Source organism: Sturnira hondurensis, unplaced genomic scaffold (assembly GCF_014824575.4).
Source record: "Sturnira hondurensis isolate 20B ecotype Veracruz unplaced genomic scaffold, ASM1482457v3 Scaffold0019835, whole genome shotgun sequence".
Classification (NCBI taxonomy): Eukaryota; Metazoa; Chordata; class Mammalia; order Chiroptera; family Phyllostomidae; genus Sturnira; species Sturnira hondurensis.
This window is the reverse complement of record NW_028092466.1, coordinates 4,641,224-4,668,916: the sequence shown is the minus strand read 5'-3', so window position 1 is coordinate 4,668,916 and position 27,693 is coordinate 4,641,224. Positions and strand designations below refer to the sequence as shown.

At 40.9% G+C, this 27,693-nt stretch overlaps 1 protein-coding gene across 7 annotated transcripts in view; it reads left to right on the top strand.

Moving 5' to 3' along the window:
* CNTROB (centrobin, centriole duplication and spindle assembly protein) overlaps positions 1-20,606 on the top strand; it is a 33,704-nt gene extending 13,098 nt beyond the window's left edge. For 5 of the 7 annotated variants that reach the window (XM_037028152.1, XM_037028154.1, XM_037028153.1 and 2 more), the window contains 10 exons: positions 13,393-13,526; positions 14,088-14,213; positions 14,447-14,609; positions 15,494-15,752; positions 16,903-17,039; positions 17,314-17,377; positions 17,548-17,718; positions 17,873-18,005; positions 18,927-18,999; positions 19,248-20,606. In XM_037028152.1, the coding sequence (XP_036884047.1) occupies positions 13,393-13,526; positions 14,088-14,213; positions 14,447-14,609; positions 15,494-15,752; positions 16,903-17,039; positions 17,314-17,377; positions 17,548-17,718; positions 17,873-18,005; positions 18,927-18,999; positions 19,248-19,361 (1,374 nt within the window). In that variant the 3' untranslated portion in view covers positions 19,362-20,606. The remainder of the gene's footprint in view (positions 1-13,392; positions 13,527-14,087; positions 14,214-14,446; positions 14,610-15,493; positions 15,753-16,902; positions 17,040-17,313; positions 17,378-17,547; positions 17,719-17,872; positions 18,006-18,926; positions 19,000-19,247) is intronic. The other 2 variants (XR_005063939.1, XM_037028155.1) reach the window with 2 other exon arrangements.
* The last annotated feature ends 7,087 nt before the right edge of the window (positions 20,607-27,693 follow it).

Below are 27,693 nucleotides of genomic sequence, written 5' to 3'. Positions count from 1 at the left end.
CTTGGTATGTCCCTCTTTTGATTCAACTTTTTTGGGACTCTCTGTATTTCTTGGGTTTATATGTCAATTCCCTCATCAAGTTAGGGAAGTGTTCAGTCATTATTTCTTCAAATAGGTTCTTAATCCTTGCTGTCTCTCTTCAGCTGATGGTCTAATAGGAACTCCTTTGTAGGTAACTGTCTCGTTTTCTCATGCTGTTTTTAAGATTCTCTCCTTATCTTTCATCTTGGCTAATGTTATTATGATGTGCCTTGGTGTGTGCTTCCTTGGGTCCAAATTCTTCAGCACTCACTAAGCTTCCTTGACTTCTGGAAGTCTACTTCCTTTTCCAGATTGGGGAAGTTCTTTATTTTTTTCTTCAAATGAGTTTTTTATTTCTTGCTCTTTCTCTTCTTCTCCTGGCACCCCTATGATTCAGATGTTGGAATATTTAAAGTTGTCCTGGAGGTTCCTAATCCTCTCCTCATTTTTTTGAATTCTTGGGTCTTCTTTCTGTTCTGGTTGAATGTTTATTTCTTCCTTTGCTCCGAATCATTGATATAAGTCCTGGTTTCCTTCTTTTCATTGTTTGTTCCCTGTGCATTTTCCTTTATTTCACTTTGCATAGCCTTCACCGTTTCCTCTATTTTGTGACCATACTCAGCCATTTCTGTGAGCATCCTGATTACCAGTGTTTTGAACTCTGCATCTAATAGGTTGACTATCTCTTCATTGCTTAGTTGTATTTTTTCTGGAGCTTTGATCTGTTCTTTCATTTGGGCCATATTTTTTGCCTCAGTGTACCTTTTAAGTTATAAGGGGCAGAGCCTTAAGTATTCGCCAGGGTAGGGCTACCCACGTCACTGCATTGTGGTGTTGTATGTGGGGGAGGGGTGCAAGAGGGAACAATGCCACTTGCTGGGCTCTGGATGGTTTTCAGTCACTTCTCCCACAACCCACAAGCAAATTGGGCCCTTCTGGTGCTGATCCCTGTGTGGGTGGGCTTGTGTACATTCTAGGACTCTATGGTCTCTTCAATGAACTCTCCTGTGAAGCTGGGAGTTTCTCCTGCAGTTGCCTCAACACCCAGAGGTTTTGAGGCTTTAGAACCCTGGGTTGTGTGGTCTGTCTCACTCCCCAGTTGTTCACCCTGGTTTATCTGCACGCAAATGTGGGACTGCCTGCTATGCCAGGTACTGCCTTGCAGTGAGTTCTCTCTGCTTCAGCTGCCCTTCTCCACCCCTCCTACTGGTCTGGAAGGATGTATCTTCTTTAACTCCTTGGTTGTCAGACTTCTATACAGTTCGATTTTCTGGTAGTTCTGGTTATTTTCATGTTTAAATTTGTGTTGTTCTTCTTTTGGTTGTGTGAGGGGGCACAGTATATCTACCTATGCCTCCATCTTGTTTGGAAGTCTGGCTTCAAGTTTCTAGGTTCATTTCATTTCCACCTGAAGGATTCCCTTTTGTATTTCTTTTTTTTTTAAGATTTTATTCATTTATTTTTAGAGGGGAAGGGAAGTCCGGAGGGAGAGAAATATCAATGTATGGTTGCCTGTCTTGTGTTCCCCACTGGGAACTGGCCTGCAACCCAGGCATGTGCCCTGACTGGGGATCAAACCGCGATCTGCTGGTTCTCAGGCCCTTTTGTATTTCTTATAGGGCAGGTCTACTAGTTACAAACACTTTTAGGTTTTGTTTATCTGTGCCTTAATTACTTTTTTAATCTTGATTTTTTTTACTACATACAGATTTTTTCTTGATAATTTTTCTTTCAGCACTATAAATATGTTGTTGCACTGTTTCCTATCATTCATGATTTCTTATGAAAAGTCAGCTGTTAATCTTATTGAGTCTCCCTTGTAAGTGACAAATTGCATCTTTTCTACTGCTTTCGAGATTCTTTGTGTTTAACTTTTGACATTTTGATTATAATGTGTTTTAGTGTGAATCTCATTGAGTTTATTCTAGTTGGGGGGGTGTTCAGTTTCAGGGATGTGTAGACTTATGTCTTTCAGCCAATTTGGGATGTTTTTCACCATTATTTTATTTCATTTTATTTTTATTTTTTAAAAGATTTTATTTATTTATCTTTAGAGGGGAAGGGAAGGAGAGAGAAATACCAATGTATGGTTGCCTCTCATGGGTCCCCTGCTGGGAACTGGCCTGCAACCCAGGCATGTGCCCTGACTGGGAATTGAACTGCAGTCCTTTGGTTCACAGGCCTGTGCTCAATCCACTGAGTTACACAAGGCAGAGCTATTTTTTTTAATTGATAAGAGAATGGGGGAAAGAGAGAGAAATATCAATTTGTTATTCTACTTATTTATGTATTCATTGGTTGATTCTTGACCAGGGGTTGAACCATAACCTTGATGTCTCAGACTGAACTCTAACCAACTGAGTTACCCAGTCAGGGCTGGCCATTATTTATTTAAATATTTCTTTCTGTCCCCTTTTCTCTGTCATCATTCTAGAATGTCACTAATGAATATGTTGGTATATTTTCTGATATCCCTCAGGTCCTTCAGGTCCTGTTCATTTTTCTTCCTTTTTTTCATTCTGCTCAGTAGACTAGATAATTTCAATTGTCTTGTCTTCCAAGTTAACTGGCCCTTTCTTCTCCCTGCTCAAATCATTGAGCCCCTACAAAAAATAGACTATCTTTTAGAGCAGTTTTAGGTTCACAGCCAAATTGAATGGAAGGCACAGACATTTCCCATATATGCCTTACCCATACACACATAGTTTCTTTTATTATGAAAAATCTCCACCACAGAGGTACATTTTCTATAATTGATGAACCTAAAAGCACATCATTATCACACAGAGTCCATATTTTGGGGTTCATTCTTGATGTCGTGCATTATATGGGTTTGAACAAATTTATAATGACATGTATCTACTTTTATAGTATCATACTTAGTTTCACTGTCTTAATAATCCTTTGTGTGTGCACTATTCGTATCTTCCTCCCTTTAACCCCTGGCAAACACAGATCTTTTTACTGTCTTCTTCCTCTCACTTTTGTTTTTTTCAGAGTGTCATATAGTTGGAATCATACATACAATATGTAGCTTTTTCAGATTTGCTTCTTTCAGTTAGTAGTATGCATTTAAGATTCCTCCATGTCTTTTCATGGCTTGATAGCGCATTTCTTTTTAGTGCTAAATAACATTTCATTGTTTGGATGTACCACCGTTCACCTACTGAAGGACATCTTGGTGTCTTCCAAGTTTTAGCAGTTATAAATATCCATATGCAGGTTTTTGTGTAGATATGTTTTCAACTCAGAGTATGATTGCTGGATTGTATGATATGAGTTTGTTTAGTTTTGTAAGTCTTCCAAAGTGGCTGTACCAGTTTGCATTCCCACCAGCAATGAATGAGAGAATTCCTGTTGCTCCACATCCTCAACATTTGCTGTTGTCAGTGTTCTGGATTTGGGGCATTCTAATAGGTACATAGTGATATCTAGTGAATTTTTCATATCATTGAATGTACTGTTCAGCTCCAGAATTTCTATTTTTCTTTTTATAACATCTATGTCTTTATTGACAGTTCCTATTTATTTATACATTGATTTCCTTTAGTTTGTTTTTCATGGTTTCCTTTAGTTCACTGAGCATATTTAAGGCTTTGACTAGTGACCCCAATATCTGAGTTTCCATAGGAATAGTACCTGTCAAATTATTTTTCCTTTGAATGAGTAACATTTTTCTGTTTCTTCGTATGTTTTATAATTTTTGGTTGAGAACTTCATACTTTGAGTATTATAATATGGTAACTCTGGAAATCATATTCTTTCCCTCCTCAGGGATTTCATTTGATGGCCACAAAATTTTTATTTCTTGGTGTGTATGTTAACTGACATTTCTGTTCTATTATCTCTGTGATTAGCCTGTGACCTGACAGATTTTTAAAAATGTCTGCCTCCCTCTAACCCTCCCAAAACTGTGTGTCTCTTTACATGTTTTGATGCTGCCAGGGAAGCCTCTGAAACCCAAGGGGCCCAAAACAAAGGCAGTTATCTGCTCTGGTTCCTCGAGGAATTGCTTAACTGACCAAAATACAAAATACTATATTTTTGGAGGATAAGGTCCTTATAACCCACCCTTGCTTCAGCCAGCCACTCAGGTAACACTGATGCCATTCCCATGGCTGCAGAGGGGCTGAGGGATTGGGGAGGGTATCTAATTCATGCACCTGGTTCTTTTATCAAAGTTCAGCATCATGTCCCTTCATCGAGCACTCATACCTGTTAAGTATCTGATTAGGTTCTAGAGTTTCCAAATAGGTTCTGGCTTCATGTAGAAGGACCAACTCCTGGAGTTTCGTGTTCTTCTATTTTCAGTGATATCACTCTATTTTTGTTTTTTAAACTCCTTTTTTAAACTGCCATAAAACATTAATAATATTGTTTTATAAAGCCAATATTAATTTTTGTGTATCTATATAATTACTCCTTAAAAAGATTTTATTTATTTACTTTTAGAAAGAAGGGAAGGGAGGGAGAAAGAGGGAGAGAAACATCAATGTGCAAGAAATACATGAATTGGTTGCCTCTGCTCATGCCCAACTAGAGACCTGGTCTGCAACTCAGGCATGTGCCCTTACTGGGAATTGAACCAGTGATCTCTCAGTTTGCAGGCCAGCACTCAATCCACTGAACCACATCAGCAAGGACAATTACTCCTTTCTTTGCTCTTCCATTCCTTGAACTCACATCTTCCATCTGGAATCTCTTCCTTCCTTACTTCCTTTCCTCCCCTCCCCCCTTTTTTAAAACCCTCATTGAACCTCCGATAGGTGCCCTGAGTAGGGATCAGACCCACAACCTGGGTATGTGCCATGACTGGGGATTGAACCCTCAACTTTTTGGTGTTCAGGTGATGCTCCAGCCAACTGAGCCATGTGGCCAGTGCTGGATTATTTTTCTTGATGTCAAAATCTCTTTTATTTATTTTATTTTAAAAATATCTATTTTATATCCATTTTTAAAGGAATTCTTGGATTGGCAGTTAACTTCAAAATGTGGAAAATATTCTGTTTTTCATTATTGTTGAGAAGTCAGCTATCAGTTGATCACTATTGCTTTAAAATTTTTGTCTTTTTTGTTTTTATCAGTTTTACTTAGCTGTGCTGTGTGTGTATGTATTTAATAATTCTTTATGGGATTCTTAGGCTTCTTGAAATAGTGGTGTCTTGTATCAGTTCTGGAAAATTCTCAGTCATTATCCCTGCATATTGGCTGTGCTTCATTGTCTCTTGCTGTGTCTTTCTGGAATCTGATTGAATATATATTAGCTTCTGTATCTATGTTGCTTACTCTCTTTTGTATTTTGCATCTTTTGTGTTTTTATGCTCACTCTGGATAATTTCCTATTTATCTTCCAGTTCACTAATTCTCTATTTAACTTTTTCTAATCTACTATTAACTCACCTATTGATTTTTTAATTTCATGTTTTTTTTAATTTTACAAAGTACTATTGTTTTTATTTTCAATCTTAAGTTTCTGTAGTTCTTGTTCTCTGATATTTTCAACTTTATCTTTGATTCCTTAAATACAGTTTTATTATGTGTAGATGATAATTCCAATATCTGAAATGTTTGAGGATCTTTTTCTGTTGTTCCTTGTTTTTGCTGGCTCTCATGGAATCTAGGTTTCTTTGGTTGTTCGTTTTTGGGGGGGTTTTTTAGTCCTGGTTATTTTTAACCATGTGATAGAGCTTGTATTTGAAAAATTGTAGGGATAATTTGAAGCTTACAGTGAAAGTACTTTGCTCCAAGAATATTTGCATTTGCTTCTACAAGGTCCTGAAAGACACTGTAAGTCCAGGACCAATTAATCCTAATTTTCAATGGTTGGGATTCCTGGGTGATTTAAACTGGGCTTTATTTTGAATAGGGTGTTTCACATCTAGTTCACTTCCATACTAAAAATGAGTCTTAATTTATTGAGAGTAGGGTCTCCAGTTAGACTCCCCAACTTATGTGGGCCTTGGCCTTTGATTTTTGTTCATTTGCCCTTGAAAGGAAGTCAAGACAAAAATTTTAATTTTCTCAGGTAAGTAAATACCTCCAGGGCAAAAATGGCTATTTACCATGCTACTACTTGCCTAGGTGCTCACACTCTCTCTCTCTTTCTTTACTTTGGCCTAGTTATTCCATACTTTTTCATTACCACTTTGATGCTCTCTTATGAAGATTTTCTATAGAGAGAGAAAAAAATAGAATTAAATTTTATTGAATTTGTTTGTTGTTAACCAAAATAACCTAATCTGATAGTGCTAGGAGAGTTAACTTGGATGACTTAATTTGCTAGTACCAGAAACACAAAAATCTACTTCCCATCTTCCAATACTCTGAAATAGTTTGTAAGGTTGTCATTAATATGTGCTTCTTGGATATTTGATATTTGACTACAGATTTTGTTTCTTTAATATTTGTGGAATACTTAGGCTTTTATTTCTTCTTGAATTATTTTTGGCACACTCACATTCTCTCTGTCCTTCCCCTTTGTCCCCTATATGTTCATTTAAAGTTTTGATTTTCTAATTTATTGACTTAAAGTTGTTCATAATTTTATCTTTCCAATGTCCATAGCATCTTTTCTATTTTTTATTTCTGATAATCATTTGTGTGTCATTTCTCTCATCTTCTCTTTTTAAAACTATCTTACTTGTCATTTACTTGAATGTATTTCCAGAGAATTAACTTTAGACTTGGCTTTTTCTTATATTTTATTAGTATCTATACTTTATTTCATTCACTATATTTTCTTTGGTTTTATTTTCTTCTTCTTTTTAAGACCTTAAGCTAGGCCCTGGCTGGTGTGGCTCAATGGATCGAGTGCCAGCCTGTGAACTAAAGGGTCGCCAGTTTGATTCCCAGTCAGGGCACATTCCTGGGTGTCCCCAGTGGTGTTGGGGGGCAGGGTGCAGGAAGCAACCACACATTGCTGTTTCTCTCCCTCTCTTTCTCCTTTCCTTCCCTTCTCTCTATAAATAAATAAATAAAATATTTTTAAAAATCTTAAGATAGATGCTTACATATTGATTTTAGCCTTCTTTTCTAAATTTCTATATAAATACTAATTTAAGTGTATTCTACAACTTATCCTATGTAGTATTTCTCTTATTATTTGATTCTGACTAATATTTAGTTTTTTATATTATAACTTTTGATCTCCTGAATTATTTTTAAACATACAGGGCTTTTCTATGTTTTTATTATTGAACTATAGCTTGTCTACTTTATGATTAAAGAGCATGGTCTTTTAAAAATTTATTTATATATTTCTACCCAAGTTTTTGTTTCAAAATATTTCAAACTTAAAGAAATGTTGCATTATAGTATAATGAATACTTAGATTCATCAAATTCATTAACATTTGGTTACATCTGTCTGTTGTGTATGTTATACTTACCTCTCTCTCTTTTCTCCTTTCCCCACACTCTTCCTCTTTCTTTCCTCACATCATTTGAGTATTTCTTTTGGACATCATGAGAGAATATGCTTTTTTAATTTAAATGATTTTGAGACTCAATTTATCTCTTGAAACATGGCCAGCTTTTCTAGATGTTTCATGTATGCTTGAAACTATGTATTTATAGTGTTTGGGTGAAGTTTTGTATGTGTCTCTTTGTGTGTGTGTATAGTTTGTTAATTATGCTCTTTAAACCATTATATCTTCTTTTTTTTCTGTTAAAATTTGTATTTTTCTCCTGCAATCTGTCAGTTTTGCCTTATATACTATTATTATTATATATTCTCACTGGAGGACATGCTTATTGATGTTAGAGAGCAGGTAAGGGAGGGGGAGGGAGAGAAACATGATATGAGAGAGAAACATTGATCTGTTGCTTCTTGTACACACCTAACTGGGGACCAAACTGCAACCTAGACATGTGACCTGACTAGGAATTGAACCTGTGACTTTTCAGTTTACTGGATGATGCTTGAACCAACTGAACTACACAAGATAGGACTTGCTATATACATTTCGTGGCTATGTTATTAGATGCATATAAATTTTAAAATTGCTATCTCTTTTCTGGTAACTGAATGTTTTATCCTTACCTTAGGAGGTGACTATCTTTATAATGCTTTTTGCCTTAGGGTATATTTTTTTGCTTAATATTAATTGAGCTATACCAGCCTTTCTTTTAAAAACAGAATTTGCCTGACAAATATTTTCCTAAATTTTTTACTTTCAACTTTTACATATTTGTCTTTTACCTGGAGCATTTAGTTCATTGACATTTATTTCTTCATAGCTGGGTCTGTGCCCTACTTTATTTCTTATTTTATCTTATCTATTCAGAGTTTATTTTTCTCTTCTTTCTTGTATCTTTTAGATTCACTACTTTTTTTCTCATTTTTCTGACACTTTTTCCTTAGGTAGTTTCAAAGTCATAACTCAATTTCTGTTCATTTGTTTGCTTGCTTGTTTAGGGGTTACTTTAGAAATAATAACATGCATACTTAAATTATCAAAGTTTACTTATTAGAGATAAATATCAAGGAAAAATAAAGGAGCCATCAATTCTATGTAGGTGGGTCCAGGTAAAATTCTCAGAGAACTTTAAAAAATATTTTAAAATATAATAAAAATTATTTGTAACACAAGTTCAAATAATACAGAAGTAAAAAGTATGGGTTGCCATTTGGAGTGCCTCCTTCAGAGCTTCTCGTATGTAAGCATATGGGTTGGTGCTCTAAAACAAAGTGAACTTGCTTTGTATTTGCTATAACTTTTTTGTTTTTTAACCTCATAGTATATCATAGATATCTTTCCATGTCAACACATACAGATGTGCATCATTATTTTTAAGGGTTATACAATATTGCAATCAACAGATGAATCATAGCTTATTTAAGCATTTTCCTTTTGCAGAGAAATTTACAATGATACCAATTTTTGCTGTAAAAACAGTGCTTCAGTGAACATCAGTGTACATGAGTCTTTGGCATCCCTTCTGTGGGAGAGATTCCTGTGGAATTGCTGACTTAAAGGGAATGCATATTAAATTTTGTCATTAAAGAAATTAGGTAACAAGACTTCCGGCCAAGATGGAGGCATAGGTGGAAACACTGTGCCTCCTCGCACAACCAAGTTTAAAGACAACAAAGTTTTAGTAACAAAAACAGAACCAAAACACAGAAAATGGAACTGTACGGAAGTCCGACAACAACAAACCATTCAGCCAGACCGGTAAGAGGGGCGGAGTCAGCGGTTGGCGGAGCGGGGTTATGGCAGGAAAAAGTGGCCAGACCGACCCAGGTGCGCAGGTGGCGATTGGCAGATCCCAGGTGTAGGGTGGTAATGGGCAGACCCAGTGAGGGCACAAAGCTGCTGGCTAACCGAGGTCACACATTCACACTCAGATAAACCAGGCGAAGGAGCGAGCAGTGAGACAGACCACTCAGGCTAGGGCCCCAGCAACGGGAATTAAAGCCCAAAAGCACCAATTTGAAAAACTTTCGGGGTCAAGGTGCCAGGAGAAGTTCCCAGGCTCACAGTAGTTTGTTGGAGAGACCCGCAGGGTCCTGGAGGGTGCACAGGCCCACACACCTGGGAGCCGGCACCTCCGGGGGCCCAATTTGCTTGCGGGAAGCAGCAGAGGGGACCGAAATCTGAGAGAGAGCGGAACAAACCCCATTGCCCCTCTCTGACCCTGCCCCCACATACGGTGTCACAACCCAGGGACTGGGTCACCCTGCCCTGGTGAACACCTAAGGCTCTGCCTCTCATACATAACAGGCGTGAACAGACCAAAACATTATGGCTCAAGAACAGCTCAAACCCCAGAGCCAATACTTCTAAGTGACCAAGAGATAGCCACCATATTGGATGCACAGGCAAAACACTGGTGATCAGGATGCTCACAGAACTGGTTGATTTTAGTCACAAATTAGAGGAACAAATGAAGGCTAAACTAATTGAAATGAAGGGAAATGCACAGGAAACCAATAGTGATGGAAAGGAAACTGGGACTCAAATCAATGGAATGGACCAGAAGGAAGAAAAAAATGACCAAACAAAGAAGAATGAAGAAACAAGAATTCAAAAAAAATGAGGAGAGGCTTAGGAACCTCCAGGACATCTTTAAACATTCCAACATCTGAATTATAGGGGTACCAGAAGGGAAAGAGGAATAGCCATGAGTAGAAAACTTATTTGAACAAATAATAAAGGAGAACTTCCCTAAGCCGGCAAAGGAAATAGACTTCCAGGAAATCCAGGAAGCTCAGAGTCCCAAAGAAGTTGGACCCAAGAAGAAACACGCCAAGGCACATCATAATTACACTAGTCAAGATGAAAACGAAGGAGAGACTCCTAGAAGCAGCAAGAGATAAGGGGACAGTCATATACAAAGGAGTTCCCATCAGACTGTCAGCTGATTTCTCAAGAGATCTTTTGAGGCATAAAGGGGCTGGAAAGAAGTATTCCAAGTCATGAAATCCAAAGACCTACAGCCAAGATTGCTTTATCCAGCAAAGCTTTCATTTAGAATGGAAGGGCAGATAAAGTGCTTCTCAAATAAGGTCAAGTTAAAGGAGTTCATCATCACCAAGCCCTTATTATATGAAATATTAAAGGGACATATCTAAGAAAAAGAAGATAAAAAATATTAACAGTGAAAGGACAGCAAACTCACAGTGATTAACAACCACACCTAAAACAAAAGCAAACCAAGAGGACAGCTAGATCAGGAGCAGAACCATAGGAATAGAGACCACATGGAAAGTTAGCAACAGGGGAGTGGGAGGAGGAGAAGGGGGGAGAAGGGACAGAGAATAAGTAGCATAGACGGTAGGTAGAAAATAGACAGGGGGTAGGGCAAGAATAGTATGGGAAAAATAGAATCTAAAGAACTTGAGACACATGGACATAAACTAAACGGGGGGAATGGTGGGGGAGGGGTGTGCAGGGTGGAGGGGAATGAAGGAGGGGAAATGGGACAACTGTAATGGCATAATCAATAAAATATATTAAAAGAAAAAAATTAGGTAACAAAATATCTGGAGTAGTCAAAATCATGGAAACAGCAGAATGGTGGTTGACTGGGCTGGGGGAGGGGATGAGGGGTTGTTATTCAGTTTATACAGAGTTTCAGCTTTGTAAGATGAAAAAGGTCTAGAAATCTGCTCAACAATGTGATATGTTGGGTTAGCCAAAAAGTCTGTTATGTTTTTTCTAGAACATAAAAGACACACTTTTCATTTTCACCAGTAACTTTATTGACTTGGATATCTTGAGTATGTCGGTTATCTCCTGCTATTGGCTTCTAGTGGATAGCTGCCAGGGGTGCTGCTAACATCTCCCAATGTATAAGACAGCCCCACAGCAAAGAATTACTTGGACAAAATGTCAATAGAACCAAGAAACTTCACAAACCACTTGACACATTTGATCAGTCACAGCACCTTCTCCATACACTGCACAAATCTTTTGTGTTTTAGTTGCATTTTTACCTTTCTTGAAATAATAAAGCATAATATGCTGAAAATGTTGCCTATCTTCTTCCATCTTCAATATTAAAACAGCTGCACAAAAATTTAATGTTGATAAATTTTTTTAAATGCATGCTGATATGACAGCTGTCATAATACAATATAACAAAATTGTTTCAAATGAAGTTAAGACAACTAAGCACTGCTAGAGCCATAAAAAAACTAATGGACTTTTTGGCCAACCCAATAGTTAACAGTACTCAAATATACACAGATTAAAAGGGTAAATTTCATACTATGTATTTCTTACCACAATTTAAGAATTGTTTAAAAAAAGATTTTAGCCCTGGCTAGTGTAGCTCAGTGGATTGAGCATGGGCCTGTGAACCAAAGGATTTCAGTTAAATTCGCAGTCAGGGCACATGCCTGGGTTGCAGACCAGTTCCCAGCAAGGGACACACAAGAGGCAACCATACATTGATATTCTCTCCCTCTTCCTTCCCTTCCCCTCCAAAGATAAATAAATAAAATCTTTAGAAAAAAGATTTTAGGTTGCTGCAAGAGTTTGGTATAATTGGGACATATTTGGGAGGATGAGGTAGATGGGTGGTGGGAGATTGATCATAAAGGTCCTTGTAAGCCATTTTGAGCAGCCAGAACTTTATTTATTTATTTTTTTGGCAGTTTAGGCATTTGAAGGGTTTCAAACGGGAATACATTGAGTATTTTTGTGTTTTAGGGTATTCACTGAACCACAAAGTTGAGGGCCAAAATGGGAGAGGACAGAGGGTGGAATAGAGGCAGGGAAGTCAATTAGAATTGAAATAATATTGAATTAATGTAGATGTGAGTGGAGGGGTAAATTGGGTGTTAAGGAAGTAGAATGGCGTGACCAGTTGGAAGGGGTAAGAAGTAAGAGGAGACAAGGATAACTCTGGTTTCACATAGCTTGTGTGTTTCAGTGGCAAGTGGTTGCATTAACTAAGGCAAGAAATGTAATAGGAACAGAAGGTTTGAGGGTAAAAAACCAAATGAACTCATTTTGGATGTATTGTTTTTGAGGTGTATCCAAACAGAGCTAAGCATGAGCTTACTCGGTGTATGGGCTTAAAGCCTGGAAGAAAGGTCTAGGCTAAAGAGAGATCTAGAAAGTGTTTTTAAGATATAAATGGTAGCAAAAAACATGACCTACAGGCCAAACATTTGTTATCCACATGTTAAAGCATCAGTGACCAGTGTTAGTTTATGAAGACTGGTCAGACTGAGGACAGAACTCAAGGAAGGATCCAACCTTTGTGGGCAGTTGGAAGAAGAGCAGTCAGCAGAGACTGAGGGGCAGTCAGATAGAATGAGAACATGAGAGGCAGCATCGTGGGGCTAAGGGAAAATGGTTTTAGCAGGAAGGATTGGGATAGGTGGCTGGCGTTGCAGTAAGGTCACACAAGACTGCAAAATCACCACTGTTGGATTTAGAGATTAAATTCTTTGCCATGAAATAATGTATACTATAAGTAGAAATCAGATTTCAGTGAGTTGAAAAAGGAATATGAGGTGAGAAAATGGAGAGAGTGAAAGACTAATTGTGCTTTAGGAGGTAGGGACACATTTATTAATGTCTCCTGGGTTTCAGGTACATACAACATACAACAGACACATACACATCTCCGGCATGGACAACAGATTTCACTGTTCTACCTAATATATTTTTGGTTAAAAATATTTTTTTTTGTCCAGAGTCATTTTAATTTTTGTCTACATACAAGGTATGAGTACCTCATGATCTAAAAGGAAAGGGAACCTCTTTCACTCTCTGCGGCAAAATTCTTGTTCTTCATCCCTTGGGCATAGGGGGGGAAATGTTGGTAAATGGATTTTTTTGTCTACATTATATCCTCCATCCCCTTTTAATCCCCAACAGAATTGAGCTATTATCCCACCTTCCTTCACTCCCAGGCCCAGTATGAAAGCCAGCGGATCCAGCTGGAGTCAGAGCTGGCTGTGCAGCTGGAGCAGCGGGTGACAGAGAGGCTGGCGCAGGCTCAGGAGAGCAGCTTGCGGCAAGCAGCCTCCCTGAGGGAACATCACAGGTACCTGGGACTTACTGGATGCCGCATCTCTTCAGGCACACAGGTGTTGTTAGTGCCCTGCCCACATCCTCTCAGATCCCTTTATCATCTTCCAACATGCTGGCTCTTGTCAGCTGGGACCTAAGTCTGTCAGTGGGAGAGCTGCCTGCAGGTGCACACAGAGAACTGGAGTGCTCGATGATTTTCCTCCCACGGGCATTAGTCCTTAACCAATAATTGGTGGGTGAATATAAATTTCCCAGCTCCCTTGCCCCTGATGGGGACAATGATGATCATGACCTACACCATCTCCAAGTTGACCTGTGGGATTGAGCCTCCTTCCCATCCCAGTTTCACTTCTCACCCCCACTTCTCTACCATTCTTTTTCCCAGAAATGCTTCTTAGGGGAATAATTTTTCAGTAAATCCTCATCTCAGTCTTCACTTCTGGGGAACCCATCCTAAGACAGCAGCTTTGTTCTTTCCTCTTTCCTGAGCCCACTGTGCTGTGCCAGGCCAGCTGCCTGTGGCTAGCTGTCTCTCACATGCACACTCTGCCTTTTCTCACCTGTGTCCTCTTAGGAAGCAGTTGCAGGACCTAAATGGACAGCACCAGCAAGAATTGTCCACTCAGTTGGCTCAGTTCAAGGTGGAAATGGCAGAACGAGAGGAAAGGCAGCAGCAGGTGGCTCAGGACTATGAGCTCAGGTACCAGTCCCTAGAGTATTGCTTTTACCCCTCAGTCCCTTTTCCTGTGCACAGAGCCCAAACTGGGAAGGGTGAAGAGCTAAGAGCTGCCGCCTCCATAGACTTATCCTCTTCTACATTGGCCTCAGCTCCTTTCAGAATTTCTGATGTCCGACATTCCACCGTGGTTCCCCTTATTCTCCGTCTTTGCTTTCTCAAAGGCTATCTAGTCAGCTCTCCCATCTTTTCTTCAGACTGGCCCGGGAGCAAGCTCGAGTGCGGGACCTGCAGAGTAGGAACCAGCAGCTGGAGGAACAGCGGGCCGAGCTGGTAGAGCGACTCCAAGCCATGCTGCAGGCCCACTGGGAGGAGGCAAACCGACTGCTCAGCACCTCTGCCCTGCCTCCTGACCTCCCAGTAGGCGTTACCCCTTTAAGCTAAGCTGCTCAGAGTTGGTAGATAGATCCCTTTTTTGAAGTCTAGCTTCCTCCCAAGAGAAGTCCTAAATTCAGGTCCTTGAACATGTATTAAAAAAAAATCTGAGGAACTGTCTCATCAAAAGAAATCTTTTTTTCTGCGGCCATAACTCACCCAGACTGGCCACAGTGCATTGGGCCTGACTCTTTTCCCAGCTCAAGAGGCGGTGAGGAACACGTGGTTCTAGTTTTGCCAAATGGTAACTGAATTACGAGGTTAAGGGCCAAAATTGTTGCTAAATCCTGCCCTAGAGTAGGATTGGGAGCCTCACCCCTGGCCTGTTTTATGTTGCTTGGCATCTCCTGCTTCTTTTAATTATGCAATTTTTATTGTTAGCTAAAATGCTTTTTTGGAATAGATATGCACATGGTAAGGAAAAAAATCCAAACCATTCAAAAAGGTATAGGGTGAAAAGTAATCTCCCTCCTGTATCTGCACCTCAGTCTCCCGGCTCCTCTCCCCAGGAGCAACTGCTGTTACTGGCCTCTGGAGTGCTCCCCCCACAAATGGTAGCCTTCTACACACTGTTGTATGATTTTTTATTTAACTAAGTGCTTATCGGCGGAATTTAAAGTTGTATAATATATTTTGTTTTTACAAACTGCTGCAATAAATATCATTAATGCATATCTGTCCAAGTGTATCTATAAAATTTCTAGAAGTGAAATTGTAAGATCAAAAGTAGGCATCTTAATATTTGATAGACATTATCAAATCTTTCAAGGAAGTTTTAATTTGTAATCTTACTAAAGTGTCTGTACCATGTCTTGTCTCTTTTAATACCCTAGGCTTTGACCCTTTTTCTCCCTCTCTCTTGTGCCCAGGTCCCTACCACCAGCCCCTGCAGCCCTGGGCCACACGAACCAGAGAAGGGGGAGAGGAGCGTCTGGAATATGCCTCCCATGGCTGTGGCCCTAAAGCCTGTGTTGCAGCAGAGCCGGGAAGCAAGGGACGAGCCCGCTGGAGTGCCACCTGTTCTCTGTAGCTCCTCCCCAGATCTTAGCCTCCTGTTGGACCCCACTTTCCAGAGCCAACATTCCTTCCAGCCCCTGGAACCAAAGCCAGATCTTACTGAATCTTCAGGTAACTGGGAACAGATATCACAGGGGTGCCCCTTCCATGCACTAATAGGCTCCCTCTAATCTAGCTGCTTCTTTGTCTTGGGACTTGAGTATTTGGATTCCCAGATGTCTGAGTGACCATACATTGCAAGGAGCAGAAATCCACTCAAGTTGGATTGAATGAAGGGAGTGAGATCTCAGGGAAATGTCATGTAGCTGGACCTAATGAGAACTGGAGCTTGGCTCCAGCAGTGCTCTCAGGAACTGAGGTGCCTGCTACTCCTCTTTGGCTTGCTTGGGTTCTTGACTCTGCCTCTCCCTGCACATCTGTTCCTTTCTCTCTCAAGGTGCTAGCTCTGATAACTTTGGCTTGCCACATGGACTTGACCAGCCATGACACTGATTCCAGCCAAGACTCTAGACAACCTTATAGAGACCATCGGCCTCTGTTTCTTAGGTCCAGTTTAGAGAGAGGCCATCTGATGGGTTGGCAACCATCGCCTGGATTGGCTAACCTTGGGAGTGGTGTCCACCCCTGGTTTAGTCATCTGTAATTTGGGTGGATGGGAGTGCTGTGTATAGTGCAAACATGAAAAGCCAAGTTGAATTAAGAATGAAGGATGAACCCTGCCGTGTGTGGCTCAGTTGGTTGGAGCATCGTCCTGTATACTGAAAGGTTGCAGGTTCGATTTCCAGTCAAGGCAGATACTTAGATTGTGGGTTTCATCCCTGGTCCAGGAGCTTACAAGAGGCAACCCACTGATGTTTCTCACATCAGTGTTTCTCTTTTTCACTGTCTCTCCCCCCGACTTTTTTCTGAAAGCAATAAAAAAATGTCCTCAGGTGAGGTTTAAAAAATTTTTTAAAAAGAATGAGGGATGAATTATGTCACAGTTTTAGTATTTTTTACAGTCTGGGTGATATGTATTATTTATTTACAGTCTGAATACCACAGCTTTCCCCTTCTGTCTACACTTCTTAGAATTAGCTCTTCGATCTCCCAGTTCCCTTCAACCCTTCCCTCCAGCTATTTTAATCTTTCGTTATCTTCTCACTGCAGCATCACTCTTATGTTTAATAGGCCTCTTTCTTCTGGGCATTCGGTGAGTTGAGCTATGGAAGAACCCCTCCCCCTACAACATACGCATGTGTGCGCACGTTTCATTTTACAGATGGGGCCTTGCATCCCAATCACAGAGCAGAACGGCCATTCCCTGAGGAAGATCCTGGATCAGATGGGGATGGCTTCCTAAAGCCAGGGCTACTCCCCCCTTCTCAGCTGGAGGGCCTCAAGCATTTTTTGCACCAGGTAAGAGAGTGCCCATGCATCCCACCTTATTTTCTTCTTCCATTCTTCATTTCCTCTTTCTGCTGTAGGAGTCCAGGACTCTGGCATCTTTTCCCTTTTAGAATTACTACTTTGTCCCAGCTTCTTACTCTTCCAGTCTTATTCCTATCTTAGAAGTCCTTTCTGGAACATAGGCGACCAATTGTAGCTCTTACTTCCCCAGCCTCTGCTTCCCTCAGATACCTAAGTCTTTCTTTATTGGTCCTGAGGGAACTTTACTATCTTGTCCCCGCAGCTGCTGGAGACAGGACCCCAGAACAATGACAACCCCTCTGTTGACCTGTTGCCCTCTAAGTCCGGTGGGTGCCAGCTCTAAAAAAGATTGGGGTTGGGATACGTGGGAGTGGGTTCTCTGGGATGGATTTTTAGGACCTGGCAAAAGTGATGAAGCCTAATAAGGGCCAGGGGGGTGGACCTCCTTGGCCTTTTAACCCATTTCCTGATTTTTTAATCTCTTAACTCTTGCTAGGTCCCCTGCCTGCCCCACTTTGGGAGGAAGCACCTCAAGTGCCATACCTCCCACCCCCTGTCCATAAAACTAAAGTGCCCTTAGCCATGGCGTCCAATCTTTTCCGGGTCCATGAGCTTCCCTCAACCCATTTTCGGAGCAGTGGCCCCAGCAGTGGCTCCCCAGAGAGAGGTGAGCAGGTCGTGATTTATTGGGAGATGAAAAGGGAGGTGTTGGGTGTGGAGCAAGTACCCGGAACTAAGGCCCTTCTGGGTTCCTAGAGAGCTGGGAGGAGGGCTCGGGAGAGCAGGTCTAGGATGATGACCATTACTGATCTGTCTCTCAGGTGGAGATGGGCTCGCATCCTCCAGGCAACTGATGGAGGTGTCTCAGCTGTTACGACTGTACCAGTCTCGGGGCTGGGGGGCACTGCCTCCTGAGGACCTGCTGCTCTACCTGAAGAGGCTGGAGCATAGCAGGTACCAGCCTGGGAAGGAAGGGAAGAAGGATTATGTGGGTAGAATCTGGACGGTGGGCAGGGAGATGGCTCAGGCAGGGAAGAGAGGGTGTGTGTGTTCTCCATTGAGTGCTCTTTTCTCCTTTTCTGGGGAAGAAAGTAAAGGTAAGATAAAGATTGAGTCTCTTCTTCCTACATCTCCCCCTGCTCCCCACCTTTCTTTTTATTCTTTAGACATTTAAAAAAATTATATCTAAAGAGAAGGGAAGGGAGGGAGAAAGAGAGAGAGAAACATCTATCCATTGCCTCTTGTATGCACCCTAACTGGGAACTGAACCCACAGCCCAGGCATGTGTTCTGACTCGGACTGGAACCTGCAGCCTTTCGCTTTGCAGGATGATGCCCAACCAACTGAGCCACACTGGCCAGGGCTCTCCATCTTTATTTTTTGTCTCTTCCTTTCTACTTAATTTTCTTTGCTTCTAAAAAAGTCTCTTCACATGTCTTTCTACCTTAGTTTTTTCTTCTTTACCCTGCAGCTCTTAACTCTGAACTCTAGGATTGTGATTCCCTAGTATAACTCAATATTTGATTTCATTAATGTCTCCTCCTATTTTTAAAAATTACATATTTATTTTTAGAGGGGGAAGGGAGGGAGAAAGAGAAGGAGAGAAACATCAATGTGTAGTTGCCTCTGGCGTGCCTCCTACTAGGGGACCTGGCCACAACCCAGACATGTGCCCTGACTGGGAATCGAACCAGCGACCCTTTGGTTCACAGGCTGGCACTCAGTCCACTGAGCCACACCAGCCAGGGCCTTCCTATTTGATTCTAGGACTGTCTTGTTTATTCTTAAGAGACAAAGTTGAGGAGTAGTTTTCCTATTTACTGTTGGGCTGGGGAGAACTCCTCCCCCATCCTCATCCCTTGATTTGTATGGCAGGACTGACAGCCGAGGGGATAATATCCCCAGAAAGAACACAGAGTCCCGCTTGGGTGAGCTCCCCCGGAAAGAGGTGAGCGAAAGTAAGGCAGAGCAAGGGATAGGAGGGCCCTCACTGACTTGTTCCTCCAACTCTGCACACTCCACCCTATGGCCTGACCCACCCCATTCCTGTTCCCATTCTCTGTAGTATGGTCATTCCCCTTTGCCAAAGGATTCTTGTCCTTTCCATGCGTGACTTTTCTTCAGTGGGTCAGGAGATGAGAGTGCTGGATGCTGACTTTCTCTTCTCTTTCCTTCAACTCTTATGTTTCCTCCCAGGCTCTCCCTCGCCGCCTTGCCACAGTTCCTAGGAATGAAAAACCTCCGGCACGCAAGAAAAGTGGGCACCCTGCCCCTGGTAGCATGAGGAGTCGGGCAGGAATCTGGAGATAAGCCCCTAGGCCTTTCTTCTCTTCTTTGTTCTCTTCTTATTACTATTTTAATAAATGCTCAGTAGTCTGTATTAGAGTCTGTGACTCAGGAATTTGGCAAATGGAGGTTTTATAGGAAACTACTTTGTAAAGAAACCTCATTTTATTCTAGTTGAGTATTTTTTTTTGTTATGTTTCTATTTTATATTATGTGGAAAAAGATATGAAGACAGTCTTATGGCTAGACTGGAGAAGTTTTAATGAGCCATGTTTCAATGTTTTAAGAGTATAACCCACAGAGTGCTTAGCTTTGGTTGGTAGTATGATTTCAAATGATTTTTATTTTCTTTATATATTCCTGTGTTTTCCAAAGTTCCAAAAACAAGCATGTATTATTAATCAGAAAAAAACACAAACTTTTAATAAAAGAATAAGTTATATAAAGAATTTGAGTAAAAATTTGATTATTGGAGAGACAGTTTTCTCCTTTCAGAGCAGGCAGTTGTTTGAGATTGCATTAGTAAGACTCTGGGAGATTCCACCCCACCTAGCAGACATTATGGCTGCTATTACACCTTCGGGTGTTACGACATGTACAGAAGACTGGAGTGCTGGCAAGAGAAATAAAGCCCATGATTACAAAAAATTCCTTCCTAATACTCACCAAAATGAACACAGAGAAACAATATTAGAGAAGAAATGGCATCTATGTGAAAGTAAGAAGTGCCCCAGCTTCACAGGACAAACACTGACAAACACACCGTACAGTTTACATCACGATGAAGGATGACGCTGCAGGACCCACACACGGCTTTCCAGCCCTGCATCTCAGGGCAGGGTGGTGATGATGGTAAATACAATTCTGAAGGGCCTGATCCTAGGTGTTTGAGGGACAGAGTTTACTAGATTCCCTGATGTCCTTCTACTTGCTCCTGAATTATTTGGTTAGATCCAGAATAGATATTATAGAGTATAGACTCACATAGTATTTCATATTAATAAATGTTTGTCTTATTTCCTTCCACCTAAAAGTAACTTTGGAGCCCCTGGGAAAGGGAAAAGGGAAGACGAGATAAACACACAACTCCGGCCAGGACAGTGGTTGCCGGTCTCACTCAGGACAGCCCTTGCTGGCAGAGAAAAAAGAGGGGAACTCACACAGGAGCGGCACTAGACTCAGAAGACTTTTCAAACTCTGTCTCTTCACCCACCTATGGAAATGTTTGCTTTTCTATTTTTACCTCAAGTGCATAAAATTTATTTGACCGAACTCTTTGACTTATGGCACAGTATCATTATTGGTAAGGGAGGTTTTTATAGTGTTTTAGCGAGTTGGCAAAATGAACACCCAGTCTTATCTCATTATCTCTTGGATTCCAACTTGCTGCCCTCGGTTGACTTGCCCTACATTTTTCTTAACATTAAAGACAGTCTGGAGAATATTTCCCAACTCTGCAGAACAAAATCTGGAAAGGGCACAGTGCTGACTTAACCATTCGGTGAGCCAACTATTTTTATTTTTATTTGAAAATATGTTGTACCCACATTAAAAGTCTGCTTCTTCACAAAATGCCACCAAGGAGGCTGGGGAGGAGTAGAAAACCCACAGTTGAGCAGCTCTTCTCCCAGTTTTTCCTCTATAATTATCTTGGGAATATTCTGAGAGAGGAAAAAAACTAAATGATTTTTAGAGCTCTGTGAAAGCCCACGTTTAGAGGAGGTGGTACATCCTTTAAGCTTAAGGTTTGGTTGGTGTAGACAGGGTGTCACATGGCACTTTGTCTCCTGAGAACTCCCAAAGCTACTTGGTGTTGGTAGGGGAGATTCTGGTGGTAGAATATATTCAGGTAAAGGCGAAGCTGTTATAACAAACAAACCTGGTGGGACTGAGGCTTTTGGGCAAAGTCTACTTCCCTGGTAATGGTCTAAAGCAGTGGGGTGGTCCTGCTGCATGTGGTCACATAGGGTCTCAGGTTCCTTCCACCTTCTTGCTCTGCTATCCCCTACATCCGTGTTATTACTTATGTGGTTGAAGCAAGATCATTGTCATGTAGGACTCTCAGCTGGCAAGAAGGGAAAAGAGCCATGTTCAATGTCTTAAGACCCACTCTTGGAAATTCCACACATTAATTTTATTTTTATTTCATTAGCAAACCTTGGTCACATGGCCACATCTGACTGTTGGGGACCACTCCGTGTGGTTTAAGAGATTGTAGCCTGAGAGAGCAGGCACTGAAAGGAGCTGGTAAGTCTCCCTGGAAAACCAGGTAATAATGCAGGTGGCAGGGTTCATATGTGTATGTACATACACATTTATGAAATGGATAGAGCAAGGACTAGAAACATACCTACTAACAAAAACAAAATGCCTTTGGCAAATTTATGTTGAGCCCATGTCAAATTCTATTAAGTTAAAAGAAAAGGAAAAAAGCATGCCAGCCTGGTGGAAAGTTGCTACTGTGAAGCAACAGGAAGTACTCCAACAGTCGGAGTTGTGTGGATGGCTAGATAACGTTTGACATCAAAGGGAAAGAGGACTTTGAAGTAAGGAAAGAGTAAGATGTCTGTAATGCTCTATATAATTCACATTCTCTATAAAGCTTCAAATGATTGCACTAGTAGCATCTTAAAGGGTGTGGTTCTTTTAATCTTGGTACAAAGAAACATTACATTTAAAATATAAATGAAATATACTGCAATTTTTGTAATTCTTTTCAGCATTATTTTGCTACATCAGGGATTAAAAAAAAAGTCCTGGGCCTCCCTTATCTTCTGGAAAGTTGCTCTCATTAAAACTTTTATTTTTCACACTGACCAGGGCAACTCAGCTGGGTGTTGGCCTGCAAAGTGAAAAGTAGCGAGGTTTGATTCCCAGTTAGGGCACACATGCTTGGGCTGCGAGTTTGGTCCCAGTCAGGGCCCAGGGGAGAGGCAACCAATTGATGTTTCTTTCTCACATTGATGTTTCTCTCCCTCTCTTTTCCCCCTCCTTTTTTCCCTCTAAAATAAATAAATAAAAGTCTTTTTAAAAACGTATTTTTCCCCAGCAATTCCACTGCTGGGATTATACCCTAAGAGCCCTGAAACATCAATCCAAAAGAACCTATGAACCCCAATGTTCATAGCAGCACAATTTACAATAGCCAAGTGCCAGAAGCAACCTAACTACCCATCAGTAAGTGAGTGGATCAAGAAACTATGGTACATTTACACAATGGAATTCTATGCAGCAGAGAGAAAGAAGGAGCTTATACCCTTTGCGACAGCATAGGTGGAACTGGAGAACATTATGCTAAGTGAAACAAGCCAGGCAGTGAGGGACAAATACCATATGATCTCACTTTTAACTGGAACATAATCAACAAAAGAAAAAAGCAAAACCAGAGACATTGAAATTAAGAATAACCTAACAATAGCCAGAGGGGAGAGGGGAGAGGACTGTGGGGAGAAGGGTTTTCAGGAACTACTACAAAGGACACATAGACAGAACCAAGAGGGAGGAGAGTGGAAACAAGAGAGGGAGGTGGGTTTGGATGGGGTGGGGGATGGAGTGGAGGGGAGAAAATGCAGACAACAGTAATTAAACAACAATAAAGTAATTTATAAAAAACAAAACTTATTTTTCATTTGATATCACTTTTTACTGTTTGAATTTTATTTTTGGCATGTATTGGATTTTCTTTTTTAAGTTATAATGTAATAATAATATCTAATAGTCAAGAGCTGGCAAACAAAATGCCTTGCATCTATGCTGGGGTAATTTAAGACTCCAACACCAGGATTTTCAACCACATGTTTTGGCCTCAGTACTGGTAGTTGCAGCTGTGTCACATCTGTGCAGGATGGTGGTGCTGCTGATATCAACAATAATTTATTATCTTTCCAGCAGCCACAAATTGGGTATTTGTGAGCAGCAATATATGAAGACTCCTGACTTCCAGCCAAGATGAAGGCATACGTAGATATACTTTACCCCCTCGCACAACCAAAAGAAGGACAACAATTTAAACACACACAAAAAATAATTAGAACTGCCAGAAAATTGACTTTGATATGACAACCAAGGAGTTAAAGAAGAAACATTCATTCAGACTGGTAAGAGGGGCAGCAATGGTTAGCTGGATCAGAGAGGACACACTGCAAGGTGGCGGCTGGAGGACCAGGTGATTCCACATTCTGGGGATAAATAAGGAGGAATAACTGGGGAGCAAGATAGACCACACAAGATAGGGTTCCAACACAGGGAAAGTAAGCCTCAAAACCTCTGGCTGAAAAAACCTGTGGGGGTTTCAGCAGCAGGAGAAACTCCTAGCCTCACAGGAGAGTTCACTGGAGAGACCACAGGGTCCTAGAACACTCACAAACCCACCCACCTGGGAATCAGCACCAGAAGGTCTCAAATTGCTGTGTGTTGTGGGAGAAGTGAGTGAAAGCTGGCAGAGAGCTGAGCAAGCAGCATTTTCCCTTTCTGACCCCTCCTTCACATACAACGCCACAATGCAGCGATGTGGGTTGCCCGCCCTGCAAATACCTGATGCTCTGCCCCTTATAACATAACAGGTGTGCTGGGACAAAAAAAAAAATGGCCCAAATGAAAGAACAGATCAAAACTCCAGAAAAAAATGCAGCTAAGCAATGAAGAGACAGCCAACCTATCAGATGCAGAGTTCAAAACACTGGTAATCAGTGTGGCTCAGTGGACTGAGTGCCTGCCTGCAAACCAAAAAGTTGCCAGTTCAATTCCCAGTCAGGGCACATGCCTGGGTGTGGACTAGGTCCCCAGCTCAGGGCATGAGGGAGGGAACCCATCAAAACACTGGTAATCAGGCTGCTCACAGAAATGGTTGAGTATGGTTGCAAAACAGAGGGAAAAGTGAAGGTTATGCAAAGAGAAACAAAGAAAAATATACAGGGAACCAACAGTGAAGGGAAGGAAACCAGGACTCAAATCAATGGTATGGAGCAGAAGGAAGAAATAAACATTCAACCAGAACAGAAAGAGGACACAAAATCTCAGAAAAATGAGGAGAGGCTTAGGAAACTCCAGGGCAACTTTAAACATTCCAACATCTGAATCATAGAGCTTCCAGAAGGAGAGGAGGAAGAACAAGAAATTGAAAACTTATTTGAAAAAATAATGAAGGAGAACTTCCCCAATCTGGCAAAGGAAATAGATTTCCAGGAAGTCCAGAAAGCTCAGAGAGTCCCAAAGAATTTGGACCAAGGAAGCACACACCAAGGCACATCATAATTACATTACCCAAGATTAAACATAAGGAGACAATCTTAAAAACAGCAAGAGAAAAGGAGACAGTTACCTACAAAGGAGTTCCCATAGGCTATCAGCCAATTTCTCAAAAGAAACCTTGCAGGCAAGGAGGGGCTTGAAAGAAGTATTCCAAGTCATGAAAGGCAAGGACATACATCCAAGATTACTCTACTCTATCCAGCAAAGCTTTCATTTAGAATGGAAGGGCAGATATAGTGCTTCTCAGATAAGGTAAAATTAAAGAAGTTCATCATCACCAAACCCTTATTATATGAAATGTTAAAGGGACTTATCTGAGAAAACAAAATTGATCAAAACTATGAACAGTAAAATGACAACAAACTCACCACTATCAATGACTGAAAGTAAAAAACAAAAACAAAAACGAGCTAAGCAAACACCTAGAACAGGAACAGAATCACAGAAATGGAGATCATTACTTGGAGGGTTATTAGCAGGTAGGGGTGGGGGAGAATGGGAGAAAAGGTACAGGGATAAGAAGCATAAATGGTAGGTACAAAATAGACAGGGGGAGGTTAAGAATAGTGTAGGAAATGTACAAGCCAAAGAACTTACATGTATGACCCATGGACATGAACTAAGGTGGAGCAGGAGTGCTGGTGGGAGGGGGTTGCAGGGCTGAGGGGAATAAAGGTGAGAAAAAATGGGACAACTGTAATAGCATAATCAATAAAATATACTTTAAAAATATGAAGACTCCTTTTGTATCGGGAGGTTCTTTGGTGAGGGCAAACATGGGACATAAATATTTATAGGATGTATTAGTCAGGGTTCTCCAGAGAAGCGGAACCAACAGGATGTGTATACATATATAAATATACACAGAGAAGCTTATTTTAAGGAATTGGCTCACATCACTACGGAATCTTGGCTAGTCCAAAATCTGTAGGGCAGCCTGTGAGCTGGGGACTCAGGTGAAGAGCTGTAATTTGAATTCAAAGGCAGTCTGTTGGCAGAATTCCTTCTTGCTTGGGATGGTCAGTCTTTCTGTTCAGGCCTTCAGCTGATTGGATGAATCCCCTCACATTATGGAGAGTAATCTGCTTCAACTCCTTGTCTACCGATTTAAATACTAATCAGTTGGTAATGGAAAATCTCCTATAAGCTGTTGGAGGAGGTGGCAGCATGCCAGATCCTGGGTCAGTTGCATTATAAATTATCCTAGACTTTTTAATGTGTATCTTTTATACAACCTGCCACTTTTCATTTATATATCGATACTTCAAAATTGCCTTTTCTAGCCGGGATTCAGGCTTTTGTCCATCAGCAAATGAATTAGCATTTCAAGTTGTATTATGGCAGTCACAGAGAAGTGTTAATTTGTGTATACATTTGAACAATTTAGTTATTTTTATTTTTAAAAAAGAGTAGAAAACAGAAAAGCACAACTGCCAATTTTATCAAGAAAATAATTGAGACAAATATGGCAAACATTAGGAGGGTCCAAAGGAACAAACCTATAGCTTTAAATGGGCTTCCACTGAACTTACTCTTAAAACTGGGCTTCTGGCTCTCAGGCTCAGGGTTTAGCTGCTTGTCTGTTGCTCCCCCTGGATCCTAAGCAGCTTGAGAACAGAGCCTGCATGTGCATTGGCTGGCAGAGTATTTGCCCAATTGATGTCTGCTGATTAGAATTTAAAATTTTTATTTTCTCTTATAAAGCTTGCTCATTGTAAAAGATTTAGAAAACAAAATCATAAATGAGAATCACATTTTCTTCTCATTTTTAATGCACACCCCAGAGGCCTCTGTGAAACTGATGGTTCTCCTTGGACTCTCCATGTCCTGTTCTGAGGCCCAGAATTCAATCAGCGGCACCTGTGGCCCTCTGGGCTGAGGGAAACTGCGGCTCCCAAGACCTTTGCTGCTCTGAATGAAGAATACTTGGAAGAGTGGATGAAAGAAAGGTTAAGGTTTCACCTGGAAAATGGGGGAAAGGTGGATAATATTTCAACATGTTGTTTTTATGCATCTGAAGGGATCCAGATTTCACCACAGTGGCATAAACATTATTCTGAGCTGCAGACACTTGAGAATCAGTAGGTACAGAAAGAACCTTCTCTTACCTGACTAAAAACAGAAACTTTTGGGAATGAGACTGACATGGTCCCCTCTTCAGGGTCGCCTCAGTGCTGGGAAGGGGGCCAAGGATGAAACTTCCATAAGTCCCTTCTTGGGGGGAGTTTCATGGTCTTGAAGAAAATGAAGACCATTGCACATACATAAACTCTCATCTCCCATTTTATTCCCATAAAAGCCCGTTTGTCTTTCCTAAAGGAACACATTTGTCCTTCCTGGAGAAGTCTTTTTCTCCCACTCCCTTCCCCCATTAGGTTAGGTATATAAACCCCCTACCTGTAAAGTTCTTGAGCCAAGTTAGACTTGACTCTGTGTGAGCCCCTGTGTACAGACGGAAATAAGCTTTGTCTTTGCTTATCTATCTTCCATCAGTTAATTCACAGGCCTCCTGTGAATTTAAGGGAGTAGAGGACAAGTTTCTTCTCCTAACAAAAGCAATCCTTTTAGAATCTTCCTCAAGTTTAGGGTAGAAGTTAGGGACTCCAGCTCCCTGGCAGGAATTCTAGTCTTAAACAACCCACTGCATGAGAGAGTTTTCTGTCAAACCTAACAATTTTCACGGTGTGAACGTGTTTGCTTGAAGCAGAGGACGGGTCACAAAGGAGGCCTGAGGTTTCAGGGAGCACTGAGGCCAGCTGAGCTCAGGTCTCAATCCTCCCCTGGAAAAAAAGAAGAAACTAGTAGGAAACGTTCGCACGCAGGCCCTGCATTTCCACAGCCAGAGAAAATTCTTTGTTGTATCTCCTTTTCCATGTTTTCTTACACATATCTGCCTTTGTTTTCTACTCTTGTGAGTGCACACTATTTTGCACCTTTAACTTGTATTATTTATTAGTTAGATATAATTTTTATATTGTAAATATAAACATTTTTCCAGATTATTAAGCATTTTTAGGTATTCTAAGTTCTGATGGCTGCAGAATATTACATCACACAGATGTGCCATGATTGTCTATAATCAGTCCTCCATTCTGGACAGTACGGT